This window comes from Liolophura sinensis, chromosome 7 (assembly GCF_032854445.1).
Source record: "Liolophura sinensis isolate JHLJ2023 chromosome 7, CUHK_Ljap_v2, whole genome shotgun sequence".
In the NCBI taxonomy this organism is placed as follows: Eukaryota; Metazoa; Mollusca; class Polyplacophora; order Chitonida; family Chitonidae; genus Liolophura; species Liolophura sinensis.
Genome location: NC_088301.1, coordinates 54,673,018 through 54,686,607, shown reverse-complemented (window position 1 = coordinate 54,686,607; position 13,590 = coordinate 54,673,018). Strand labels below are relative to the sequence as shown.

The following is a 13,590-nucleotide window of genomic DNA, read 5'->3' as shown; positions in this document are numbered from 1 at the left end:
ATTGGGCGAAATACACATGTCCGTGAACCGTAGTAACAAGTAAAACCTTTTGGATAATCTTTATGCCTCCTGACGTAAGAGTGACTTCACAGTTTTATTATTCTTACACTTCAAAACTGTGAGCACCACTTTTCCCAACAACATACAAGTTATGAAAATATAGCATAAACTTCAACTTCAACTTGAATATTTTTTACTATTAATTATGAGACGCTTATGTCCTTTCGTCCACTATATTTAATGATATCTTTAAAATTAATTCGTGATATCATGAATCGAAAATGTGACATGTTGACATGAATTCGTGACATCAGGAAATGTCTTTAATTTTTAAATCTTAAAAACGCACCAACATATCAGTAAGTGATTTCAAGATGTCAGAAATGATTTCATGATATCAAGAATGAATTTATTATATCTTAAATTATTTTGATATATCATAAAATATAGACTGATATCATTAAATGAATTCAAGATATCTGAAATTATTATAACATATCAAAAAATTTGGATCAAAAAGTCAAACGACTTACGATATACGGGCGCCGAGTCAATAGTTTTGGTGTTAATAAAGGCGTTTTTTCCATCAACTAACCTTGCCACCGTTATAACTGAAGGGTAAATGTTTTGAGCTCGGCATAAAATTTCAATCAGATAAATAAATAAATAAATAAATAAATAAATAAATAAATAAATAAAATAAACCCGGTCTTTGTTTCAGATTTGTTTTATTACATTACACTGGCATTACACTGGTATATGTAGTTTACATGCAGTAAAACGAGCTTTGTTTCTCCACGGGGCTACTATACTTTATTAAAATTAATAAAATTATCGCCTATCTGGTTATTGGCGTCACCCGTCTAATTTAAGCAACCTTCTTTATATTTAAAATGCTACATTTCATATTAGCGAAATCAAACATAAGAGAGTGGTAAATATATCGCGTCATGAACACAGACAAGATTTTTAACACTAGTGTACCCTCTAGCCTGTGGGTTCTGTTTTGGAGCACAGTAGGCCTATACGGTCTTGTCACAGCAGTTACTTCCCCTAGGTCTTGCAAACTTATACATGTTACCACGCAAATTACTTGACTTCACGGAAATGCTCAAATACATTTACTGATTACGAGTTTAAGCAATTCACATTTAGCCCACGGAACAACACTAGGACCCTATATCGTTTTTGTGCCTTTATCTCTAGAGGAGTAACAAGCTCATCTCCTCTCTAATGTTTGGTCACAAGGTCACAATAGTGTGACGACCAGATATGCACACTATATATTTCGGAGAGGCCAGCGATCTTACAAACTTTAGATGATGCAAATGGCCATCGTCGACAGTGAATTGCCACTAAATTCTACAAAACCGGTGGTTGCCGGGGAATCTACAAATTGCCTGTTCACGACTGGGTTTGACCCCCACTTGGTGTGTCACAGTGGAAAGACAAGCATCATAACCACTCGGCTAGAGTCAGCTGACAGCCTGATATTTAATAATATATATAATAAAATATTAAACAATGATATCCCGGTACCATTCAAAGCTAAGCTTCTTTACATATAAGCACCTATTACTCTTTGTAGACGTAACACTTTGGCTTTCTGTTTTTTTTAGGAATAATGATTGTCTACAAAAATGAAATTAAGTTAGAGACTGGTAGTCAAACTTCCACTGGGTTCACATAGAAAAATTAAATACTTCTTTTTGATCCGTTAAATTCTGACATGGATCACATCCATATAAAGTTGTAAGTCCCATTTGGGTAGGCCCAATATATCACCAGCGGTTCTATAGAAACATATGGTTATAGTGCAGCACAAATGTAAGTAATGCCTTGCATAGCCACGTGACGATTTTAAAAAAGTATACACAGAGCAGGGAGTTTGTATACAAAATAAAGCTTAACGAAAGAAACATGTTTTGACGTGTTGCACATGACCATGTTATCACAGATGGCTAGGTCAGAAGTGGGTGGGGTGGGGTGGGGAGGCAAGAATTCGACCAAGGCCATGCAGTCTCATTATAAACATAGAATATAACCTGATCTCGTCGTTGTAACGGCGAACCTAACATTCAACACATAAAACATACACCTAACATAAAATGCATTCGTTTCTAATCTGGCAATGATGAAAAATCGTTTAATAATGATAGACCAATGCCAAATTGCGCATAAGGTTTTTGACAAAGTTGCTGACAGACAGACAGAGGACACACAAACAGACAAATAACGCCTGTTTAAACATAACGCTGGCAGAAATAAAATAAAAAAATGAGGCCATGCTGATAACAGGGTCAGTTTTTATCTGAACTGAGTAAATGCATATCAACGTTGAGTGAACCTCATTCTCACGATAGCCAGCGAACAGCAAGGGGAAATTTTAGCGACATGCCGTCAACTTTAGCATATTGGCCTGCACGAGGGGTAAGGTTTTCTACTGACGTAGACATTTGCTTTAGCAAGGTTGTAATGAACAAACCTCAGGAGTTTTGTACTGAATAACAAATGGTAATGATAGGCAAAAGATAGCCGCCACGACAGAAAAATATTATAATGATACTGAAGCGTCAAAGTTCCCAAGTGAATCCTGCTTATCATTAACATGTAACTTCTGTATACGTAATATAACATTACGAAGCATAGGTCAAAGGTCAATGTATTATTCATTGCATCAGAAGTTCATTATCTAGAAGTATGCAACTTCCCTATAGCTAATCTCCACGGTACCTTACACTTTTCTTCGATCTCTAACATTATGCGACGTATCTGCGCAGCCATGTATTTTTTCTCTCTGTGGTGCAGCAAACGTTTGAGAAATGCCTTATGCACGGTGGGAAAAATGTTCCACAAATGGACTTTAAAAAAGATCCAAAGCTGCTATCCAGCGGCGTTGCCGGGGTCCACGCGACTAGACCTTTGCCACTTCTGGTAGTCTGTGAAGTTGGTGTCCGAGAGCAGAAGAAGGAAAGAATGCATTGTCAAAGAGCTGATGACAGTTTCCACGGTGAACTGTAGTCAATGGTACCATGCAGTCTAGCACGAAGCTCCCTTATTATTTACATAGGACGATTTTGTCAAATATTTGTTGGTTTTTGGTCATAACATGAAAACAGCACAAAGTACAAAAATAATTCTTGCAGATTTGTAAGAGGAGCACCAGATATACTGTGTTTGTTTGATGATTTTAAGCAGTTTTAAAAATTAACCCACTTTGAGCCAAGTTCATCGGTCAGTTTTGGCCTTATTTGCATACCAGGCTAAAATCTTTTTGAATATAGGTAGGGCGATCCACCTAAAACTGTAAACGAAAAGTTTATCTCAATAGGTTTAGCCGTTTTGGAGAAGAATATTTTTATTAGCTTATCAATAAAATTCAAAATGGCCGCTAAATTCCATGACCGGTAAAACAGCAGAAAACGTCAAGCGTTACTTCATATGTTCCTCCAGAGTCTGATTTTTCTACCTTTACCAGTTTTCGAGATATTGCAATTTACGAACAGACCAAGAATAATAAAAATCCGAACGATTTCAAGAGGTGTCCCTCTCGGGTACTAGCGTGGACCCCTAATAATAATCCGAAAGATTTCAAGAGGTGACCCGCTGGGGTACTAGCAAGGACCCCTAGTACTCTGGACGTTTTCAAGAGGTTTCCCACAGGATACTAGCAAGGACCCCTAATACTCAGAACGTTTTCAAGATGTGTTCCGCTAGGATATGTAGTGTTTATGGTCGATTACGACATATGAGTGACTGTCATACATATATCATTGCATGCCGAAAAGGGGTGGGAGAGCAACATGGCAGCGAGTGTAGGCAGACATGTTGTAAACAGAACTCAGTGTCATTAAATTGAAGTGTTTTTCTGACTGAAAGTAAAGCCTTTATAGTTGGATATTACAGTATACTAGCGTGGACCCTTAATAATAATAATAATCCGAACGATTTCAGGAGGTGTCCCGTTAGGACACCAGCGTGGACCCCTATTTACTACAACGGAGGGTTTTGTAAAAGGGCAACAATGTCTTTGATAGTAGTTGTTTTAGAGTTGCTTGGAAATATCAATATTGTTAATGAGTTCTTAACTACATAGCAACAATCACTGGCGAAATCGTGTTTTTAAATACAGAGGTTAGGTTTCAACGTGTGGCCAGTTCTTTTAAGAGCCGTTTACATTAGATTTCCCATGATTCAGTTCACAATTTCCACCCAGGAAGATATCTTGTTTCTCCACCTGGTGGCGTGAGGTTCTACAGATGACGTAACATGTGTAATGTGTCGTGGAGACTAGCTATTGGGAAGTTGCATACTTCTATATAATGGACTTTTGATTACATTAACAGACGCATAATAACAAACGTGGCATTACACGTTGTGGGTGATCAAATTTACCTGAGAACAAAATCAAGGTCCACCTAGAAATATTTGTGCAATGAAGAAGGCACGTCGACCTTGTGAGAAGACATGCTCGCCTTTTGCTTTGTCAGCTGGATCGGAGAAGTTTTAGTATGAGCTAGGAAGTAAAGTATTCATAAAATATATGATTATTGATTTTTATACATTTTTGGCGCCGGATTTTGGAGAAAAGAGGACACAGAGAGTAAGTTTATTTTATAGCAATTTGTTCAATTTTATATTTGACAGATTTCCAACCAGATAAGCTTGCTCTTGCATTATGTTGGCGAAGACTTTGAAAACAAGGTCTACATGATAAACGACGAAGGTAATTTTCGCACTTTTCTTATAAACAATAGTTGTACAGCATATACAATTTGCACAAAATTTTCTTGCAATAATATAAACAATCGTTTTGTTTAGAATGTTAAGCATTGTATTTTATTTATTTATTTATTTGATTGGTATTTTACGCCGCACTCAAGAATATTTCACTTATACGACGGCGGCCAGCATTATGATGGGTGGAAACCGGGCAGAGCTCGGGGGAAAACCACGACCATCCGCAGGTTGCTGACAGACCTTCCCACTTACGGCCGGAGAGGAAGCCAGCATGAGCTGGACTTGAACTCACAGCGACCGCATTGGTGAGAGGCTTCTGGGTCATTACGCTGCGCTAGCGCGCTAACCAACTGAGCCACGGATGCCCCCTAAGCATTGTAAGACAAAGTAAATACAGACATATGACATACTTATATATGAATATATATTCTGTTTTTCAGATCCTTCAAAAATTCGAGAAAACTTCATGAAAGTCAAGTACACTCTCGGATTGCCTCTCCCGAATGTAATACCTTTGTTATGTCCTTATAAATTCTTTTCAATGTCGTTAACTTAATGCTGGCTATAAACTAGGCGGGTGTGGGGTAGGGGCAGGAAAAATCAACTGGTTTGGAAAATGCTTGCGGAACATTTTCATACAGCTAAAACCGTAAGGGGTAAGTTACGTGTGATTTAACTGTAGGCAAGGCTAACCTGGGCACAGTTTTACAAAGATGTCCATTTACGATAATGACACACACATGACAATGGTACGGTAACAGTGACGTACACAATATTCTGCGACAAATACACGATAAAAAATGTCGTACACCGCTTTGTGAAAGTGGGCCCAGCTGGCAGCCAGCTGGCAGTAACATGTCCACAAGGGGTAAAACGCAATATGGGTCAGAGAAAAAAAAACAGTGTATGCATTTCCGTTCGAAAATCTGGTTACCTTGTAGAGTGTTTCGTGCTGCGTTCTTAGAATGTGATTTCCTGATTTTGTTTAGTCTGATAGATTTTTGTCCTTTTCTCACCATGTAGCTGCCGTACTACATTGATGGCGACATCAAGATAACGCAGAGTGTGGCTATAGAGCGATACGTAGCACGGAAGTACAGTCTTGGTATGTTTGCTATAGCCGTTTACTTTAGCTATTTTCTTACCTCAATCAGGCTGTTCAGTCACATTGCACAAAGCACTGATCATCTGTGTAAACTGTATTGAAAGTGTATGAACTAGTTATTACTGAATTAAAACCCGACAGGTCACATGACATGAGCAGAAACTGAGCGATTAATTCCAATTCCTATCCTTTGTTTTTTGGACTTCTAGTGGCCTCAACCGAGAAAGACCGAATTCTTCAAGATAATTTACTGTATGTTGCAGTAGATCTTCAGACAAGATGCACCCAACTATGTTATCGGGCGGATTTTGTAGGTATTATTTAGTTATAAAGGTTGTCGTATTTGCTGAAAGTTTGCATTTTAGCACGATCTCTTCTGACTAAATCTCCAGCCAAATACGGATACAGTGTTTTAGCTGTTTTCTAAAAATATACGATCGCTTCGTGCATGGTAATTTTTGTAGTAATTCATTTATTTCCGCATAGAATTTACGGTATTTTTCTCTGTCCTAAAATACAGTAAGACATTGTTCATATATTTCATCAGTTCAAGTATAATGGAAGTACACTATAATGAAATGACAGAAACATGACGAGGTAATCCTAAGCGAAACTACTGAAATATGCATCTGGGATAGGATAAAGGCAATGCATGAATTCCTGTCCGATTTTCTTGAGATATGTGTTGTGAAACTGCATGGGCTTTGTTTATTTATTATTGGATAAGTAAAACTGATCCACACAAAAATCCTATACCTAAATCCTACTATAGGTTTAACTCGTTTTTCTTTTAGGACACTGCCAAGGTCGATCATCTAAAGTGGGTGAAGGAGACACTCCAACAGTTGTCCCATTTGTTAGGGAAAGAGAATTTCTTTCTAGGCGATAAGGTGATGCTTATAATGCCCAAGGATAAATTTTATAAATGATGCCGTCTTTAAGAGGAAACTATTCATGGATTAGTTCGTGTGTATTTTTGGCAGGTACTTCATATATATATACAAGTAATACCGGCGTGTGTAGGTACAAAATATGATAATTCCTCAAGAGGATCAGTACTACTGTGATCCCGAAAGACGGGTGGAAATATTTATCGGTTTGTACCACATGACAACACCAAACAGGAATTTTCTTGTTGTTAATTGGGGCGAGCAATGTCGGACGGGCGGGGAATATTTATCTTCGAGAGACATAAGGCATATATATCGCACTGAAGGGCATTACGGACATCTTTTTTTGAATCAGTACGTCGCCAGACGCACCAGACGCTTTGTTACGGATTACTTAATAAGAAATGTTATGAACCTTTTCTGAGTTGAGAAAGAAATACTTGCCTTGGGAGAATTCCTAGTTAGTTGATTTCCAGTCGAATTGAAAGGGTGTGCATGAAATTCAGTTACCTCACAAACTTATTAAGCGAAGTTTTTTCCCATATGTTGTTGCTGAATAGACCAAGCTGCTGAATCATTGGATTGAGTTTGAAAGTGATGGGAAAAAAATATTGACTATTGTCAAAGAGCGTTGCGATCGGTTGGTGCATGACTCACCAGGTATACAGAAAAATTATCTGACGCGTGGGGCCGTAGTCCTCGCTGTAGCCAGATCGGCGAATGTGATGGCTTGTCTAGGGTGGATAATATCTAAATTATCTCTAAATTGTGGCAAATGTAAGTACTATTTAACTGTATAACAGTTCCACAATTATTTCATATGAAGTAAATATGTCTAAAAGTATCCAACCTTAACTTCACGTCTTGAAAAATTTTATCCTATCGCGGAGTAGAGTGAAATTAATAGCTTTCCGGTGTTTGTTCTTTCCGTTGTAGATCAATTTTGTTGATTTTCACCTGTACGAGGGTATCTCCATGAACACCGTCGTTTACCCATCATGCCTGGACGATTTCCACAATCTGCAGTCCTTCCTCAGTCGGATTGAGAACTTACCTGGAGTGAAGGAGTACCTCGCCTCTCCTAGATTTGTCAAAGAAGCACTTGTTGGGCCTGGTGCATCGTTTGGTTATGTGCCCTATAAACAATGAGCTCATTGCTCTTTCACATTTAACCTCCTTACCCTATATTTTGTGAGTTATCACAACAAAGCAGCGGAATAATTTCTGTGTTTTTTTTGTAATTCCACAAGCACTAGAATATACAATTAGTATACAGATAATATACAGATAATATATGATAATACACATAGAGGACGATTCATTGTGTGTAACGTTGCTAAGATGATCGAGTTGACAAAACGCAAGGTTTCGGTTCAATTCACATATTCAGTCCGATTTGACGGTAACTACCATGGCGTCCCATGCAGTTTGAAGATGGACAGGAGCCCTTAGATTCCTATTAGGTGTATTATGTGGTAAATGATATAAGTTGTTTGCTTGTTTGCGAAAAAACCTGAAACATTCTCTATGAAGTAACCTTTCAGATTTCAATGCAATAAATATAGAATACTTGCGATTTAACGTTAAGATCACAGATTCGTTTTATTTATCATATTCATCCATGTAAGGCATAAAAATATATAAAAGATACACAGTAACCTTTAAAAATAAATTATTCTTTATTTTTAAAAATAATATTTTTCTTGTGAACTATAATATGATTTGGTTTAAATTTGTAAATAATCAAAATTTTAAAATACATCTGTTATAGTGAACACATAAAATTGCACAAGATGCCTGTAAACCGACTGAAAATGCATACCTTACGTGAGGTGATACTGTGAATCGTAGTAAGCTATAACCTGTATGCCATGTTGAAATATTTCAGCCAAACCAATTTAGTATAGTCGTAGAATAAACTTATATTTTCTCGACGAAAAACATTCGATAATAATATTAGAGACATCAGAGACGGTCATGTTTGGCCATATTGTTTCGAAAACATGGAACACTTATTAGAGGAAAGCTGTCGAACCCGGGTGACAGATTGGGATAGCCTTTGATGACAAAGGACCTGGTATAGTAAGGCCCCAAGTAGTATACTGCGTCTAAAACGTGCTGCATTGCGGAGGATTCGTGTCGTTGAGACCGCGCTCTGTATAGTGTAGTAGAATAGATTAGAGTAGAGTAGAGTATACTGTCTGGTCGTCTTGTAGAGTTGAGTGTTCTATAAGTGTTGTGCGTCAAAACGGACCAATGGTGTGGGTTAGATTGTCCCCGCTCGGATTTCGTTGACATTTGCGCCGCGTCCTCCAATAAAAGGTGGCCGGACGGACCATTAAGCGACAGGTGAGCAAAACGTGGGTTTGTAAATTTGGGTTGAGCAGCTTCGTTACGCCAAAACTGATCAATGATCGAGGAACAGATCGAGAAACACAGGTTCTGGGAAAAATCATCCTGGACACTGTGTTGGACTGCGAATTTCGTTGATGTCCGCTGACTGGGTAAATAAAGGGTTGGGAGATAGGAGGGATCGTCCTGCTAAAGTTAAATCCTTGGGATTTTCTCCGATTCGCCGTTCGCTTACGATAGAAGGAAGGGAGCACCCCATCACAGTAGTGGTTCCGTTCAAGCGCTTTTGGTTGATCAGGGTATTAAAAAGCGGCTCGAAAGTGTTAGTGGACAGCATTTCTGGTCAAAACAATCATGGCCTAAATACGTGCACAATGCCTGCGCGAGATTGGTTGCCGGGGTAATTTACTGCGGCATCAACACCAAGCTCATGGAGAGTGACAGAGATTGTTCGAAGAGGCGGGAGTTCGTTTGCCCAAAGTGCGCCAGGACATTTTCCAGACGGGACAACTGGTATCAGCGAACGCACACCACCACCACCCTGCGTTGAGAGACGTTTACATGCGATACATGTGCCCGGACGTTTGTCCGACGGACGTACTTGGTGCGGCACCAGCAAACGCACGGGGGGAAAGAGCGGATCCACACATGTGAAGCATGTCAAAAGACATTGTACGGGTTGTGGCATTGGCGACTGCATCGACATGCTCAACATGGAACGGTAAGTCATACAGCATATCGTTAAAATAGATTCGTCTTACGCAAAGGCCGGTCTTCTGGGAAAAGCCGAACGGTTCAACACTGGGTCAGACATTTTACCACTCGGATGCGCGGCTATGCCCCCGGCTTGTGCGGACACATTCACAAAGGACGGATCATTAGGGCTGTGTATATTTGTTTTAAAGTTGTCCGTGTGTGGCCACCGACAAGGCTGTTATACCCGAGCTCCACACGCGCGCCACACTGCAGGTGAATTCCCATTCACTCTTAACTACTTTTATGTCGGATATACGTCTCACGCATCGGCATTTACCCAACTTCAGCCATGTGCCGGGGTCACCTCCTGCTCCCGATTCAAACGTCTACTAGACTTGTGTGGGGCACCACTTCTTCCTCGACAGCATCCCAAACTTTTGCCGGTCAAGAACAGGTTCTTTGGTGCGTACGACTGCTAACCGTAACATGACCATTCCACAGCAGGTGCACCCCAACGTATGCCGGTCCCGTTCGTGGGTGTCCTTAATGGAGGGTAGTCATTCAATTTCTACCACCTGACAGCCCGTCGACTATCCGGCATCATACGTACGATACGTCCCACCACTTCCATACCGTGCCATACGACACCTCGCCTGTTCTTTATTTCTCTCCCCTCTTTGTGAGAGTCTGACAGATTTGTCTGCGACAAATGTACAGTACTAAAGTAAATGTGAAGACTTGTAATAGGAATATACTTTCGTAGCAAACTGAAATTCCTTGACCGCTTAGTGAACTCCGTTTTCAGTGGCACCCGGCGGTCTACACGCATAAACCGGCTAACGTAGTGTACGGAATGGTGCACATAAGGTTTTGTTTAACGTAATATATTCCTACTTGCAGGTATGTACTTCTGTAAATTTCACCTAATTTCATCCCTAAGATCATAGTGTACCTTTGTATGCCAAGGGATGCATGTATTTCATAATAAGAAACGTTAAATTTATAATTAAAGTTAGCGTTTATGCAGATAATAACGCCCCGTGCGATCGTGTGCTATCGAGCGCGTTTTTCTTATCATTGTTCATGTTTAGCTTTCTGTAGAAAATCTAAAAAGTTAATTCGGTTTTGAAAATAGTGTTTTCCTGCAGTTAGCGGACGGAAATTTAGCTGTTGACTTTGTTATGTCCATTCAGTCCTAGTCGTTCAGTTTGAATGTATGTTAGCCCGTTTGGAACATATATCTGGAATTTGCCTATGTAAAAACAGTTGAACGATCATGTAGTATTCGAGCCGAAACGTAAATTATGGAAGATCGACAGTGCACCTCCTGCCGGTGGTCCGTCTCGGTTGGATCATTACTGCCACCGGGATCATAAACCACACCACGTTATTGGGTAGCTCTCGTATTCGGGCTCCTTTCTCCCCCACCGTGGCCTTCTGCGTCCATCCATATTCATCCGGCTCTAGGGTTCGCCGGCCTCGTCCTACACCGCTGGGTAATGGGGGTACTCGAGCGAATCTCATTGGCGGAGACACACCTCTTCGGTGACACACCCCATCAAGAGAAACCTGCAAAATGGCTGCCTGGCCCGTTAGACAAAAATCAATAACTTTCTTACCATGCCCCACGGACGCTGGTTGACACTGTGCGCGGGCGTCACGCCGTCGCACGCATCGCACGCCCCAGATCTTACAACCAAGTGACCGTGCTAAGCAACCGTACTACAATGCTATGCTATGCCATGCTATACAGTTACTATAATATACTATACTATACATCATACTATATACTATACAGTATAATATTCCACACCTGTGTATGCTTCTATGTTACAGAGACCTACTGAAACAGTGACGACAAGCAGTTCTTCAGCAGTGGACGAGTACCTGAACGCTATCTATGATGATCAGCCCACAGAGTTCACCGTCAACTACAGCTTCGGTTACATTCTTCGCCACAAGAATTTATCTGGAGGCGGTAAAAATTGACCTCAGTCATTTCCGCGATGTGCCTCTTAGTGCGCTGGACATGCTCGAGAGCCTAGTCAACGTGAACATTCAAGTGTACCAACTCGTCCCGAAACTTGCTCTCCACCCAATCGAACACCATTAAATCGTTATCGTACGTCGTGCACGACGCAATATTGCCCGCTCACAACCATGTCCAGACTCTACAGCCGCCGATCATTCCATGTCCAGTGATGTGTTCTCCAGTGAGCCAAGCGGTGATATCGATGTGGAGGGCTGGCCCGCCCGGGACCGGTGGGTTCGGGTACACGTCTATGAAGATCGCCACCCAGTGTTACCCGGGGCGGAGGGAGGTGTCTGTGTTGATGAGGAAGGCCCAGGGTCTTGTGTGTTGAGCCAGGTGATGTTCGTGGTCAACAAGCCTGTCAGGGCATTGGCGAGCGCGTTGGGTGAGGGGTAATAGCCTGCTGGCAATTTTAACTTGTGCTTATCGCGCTGCGTGTCGTCTTTGGAGTCTATGACATACACTTCGTCTCGCCTTCTGAACCGCCATCAGTGGGACGTTCCCATTTAAAACATTCTTCGCACATTTACACAAACAACGAAGTAAACCCGTATCGTTGGCGGGCAGAACGGAGCGTCGAACGGCTGGGGTGGCTCGAGCTAGCAGGGACAGCAAGGACGCGTAACGTTGGAGCCGGCGTGACATCGCGGACGCTGACGTTGAAACAACTGTTTCGGCGGGCCGTGTGTACGAGGTTTTGACTTGGGCAGGTAGGCGTGCTGAATCCCTCCGCGGAAGATATGGGTGGGAAGTCGCAGCGGTTTGCTTGAAATCGACAAGCAAGTACCCGTGAGATTGGGCGGTGGCATCCTCAAATGCCCCGCGAAACGCCTTTCCCTGTTCAAGTCCTCCAGTGTACACGACGGGCCGGGGTGGGTGCGGACGACGTGGAACATTTCTGTGCTTCTGTTAGGGAGGTACGATTTTTCGAATTTCCCTTTGACTTTGTGTTGTAAGCGATGAAATACTTGTACATGCGTCTATTCAAAATACGGTTAAACCATTCTACCACGGATGTTTTTGTCTCGTTAAACGTGTGAAAGAAGAGGACCCAGTTGGTCTTTAAAAATGTCTGGAGCCGTCTGTTCAGAAACTCTTTGCCTTCGTCCGTTTGCAGGTACAACGGTCAACGCCCCGTCTTGAAAATACTTTCAAACGCTTCGATTAGACGAGCACCGGTTTTGGTACATAGGCGGACCACCCAAGTGTACTTGGAAAGGACATCGATGCAGGTAAGTAGGTAACGGTTGTCGTCGTTCTCTTTGGCAAACGCTCCCATGTCGACCAAGTCCACCTGCCATTGACAGTCTATACCCCCAACGAGCGGTTACCCGGTTACGAGCGGGACGGTTCAGCGTGTACGTGTCCTGTTGGGCCAGCCAAGCCGACACGTGGGCCCGACTCACCAAAGTGAGTGAGTCCTTGTTGCCGGGTTGCCTTGAGCAAGGGCTGGGCACCGCTGTAAACATCTGGGCTTTCGGGCTCGCAGTACACTATATTGAGAGTGGCATCGACTGGGCCTGGGTGACTGACTATAGAGTATTGACACCTGGTTGGGGGTCGCTCCTCGTATTTTAACTTGGGAAGAACAGTGTCTAAATAACATTGCTGAATATGCCGGGGATCCTTGACACGTCGGCGGACGTCTTCGGTGGAAGGACCTTCAGACATCCCTGACTGACGATACCATCCGAAACATACTAGGGAGTACACTCGTGTAGCCTGGAAGGTCGGTGAAGCCTGGAGCGTACGCTTTGTGCTGCAACTGTAGGATG

At 41.8% G+C, this 13,590-nt stretch overlaps 1 protein-coding gene across 1 annotated transcript; it reads left to right on the top strand.

The window, feature by feature from the left end:
* The first annotated feature begins 2,370 nt into the window (after window positions 1-2,370).
* On the top strand, window positions 2,371-8,013 carry LOC135471510 (glutathione S-transferase Mu 2-like). The gene is made up of 7 exons (XM_064750775.1): window positions 2,371-2,430; window positions 4,648-4,726; window positions 5,181-5,245; window positions 5,764-5,845; window positions 6,055-6,155; window positions 6,640-6,735; window positions 7,672-8,013. The coding sequence occupies exons 1-7, from the start codon at window positions 2,395-2,397 to the stop codon at window positions 7,882-7,884; spliced, it is 672 nt and encodes a 223-aa protein (XP_064606845.1). The 5' UTR covers window positions 2,371-2,394; the 3' UTR covers window positions 7,885-8,013.
* The last annotated feature ends 5,577 nt before the right edge of the window (window positions 8,014-13,590 follow it).

What these genes read in the sequence shown, in the direction of transcription:
- LOC135471510 (XM_064750775.1), top strand. Translation starts at nt 2,395, where the DNA reads ATGCCGTCAACTTTAGCATATTGGCCTGCACGAGGG. An exon ending in CATATTGGCCTGCACGAGGG is followed by an intron (nt 2,431 to 4,647) that starts GTAAGGTTTTCT and finishes TATATTTGACAG; the next exon opens with ATTTCCAACCAGATAAGCTT. An exon ending in CTACATGATAAACGACGAAG is followed by an intron (nt 4,727 to 5,180) that starts GTAATTTTCGCA and finishes TCTGTTTTTCAG; the next exon opens with ATCCTTCAAAAATTCGAGAA.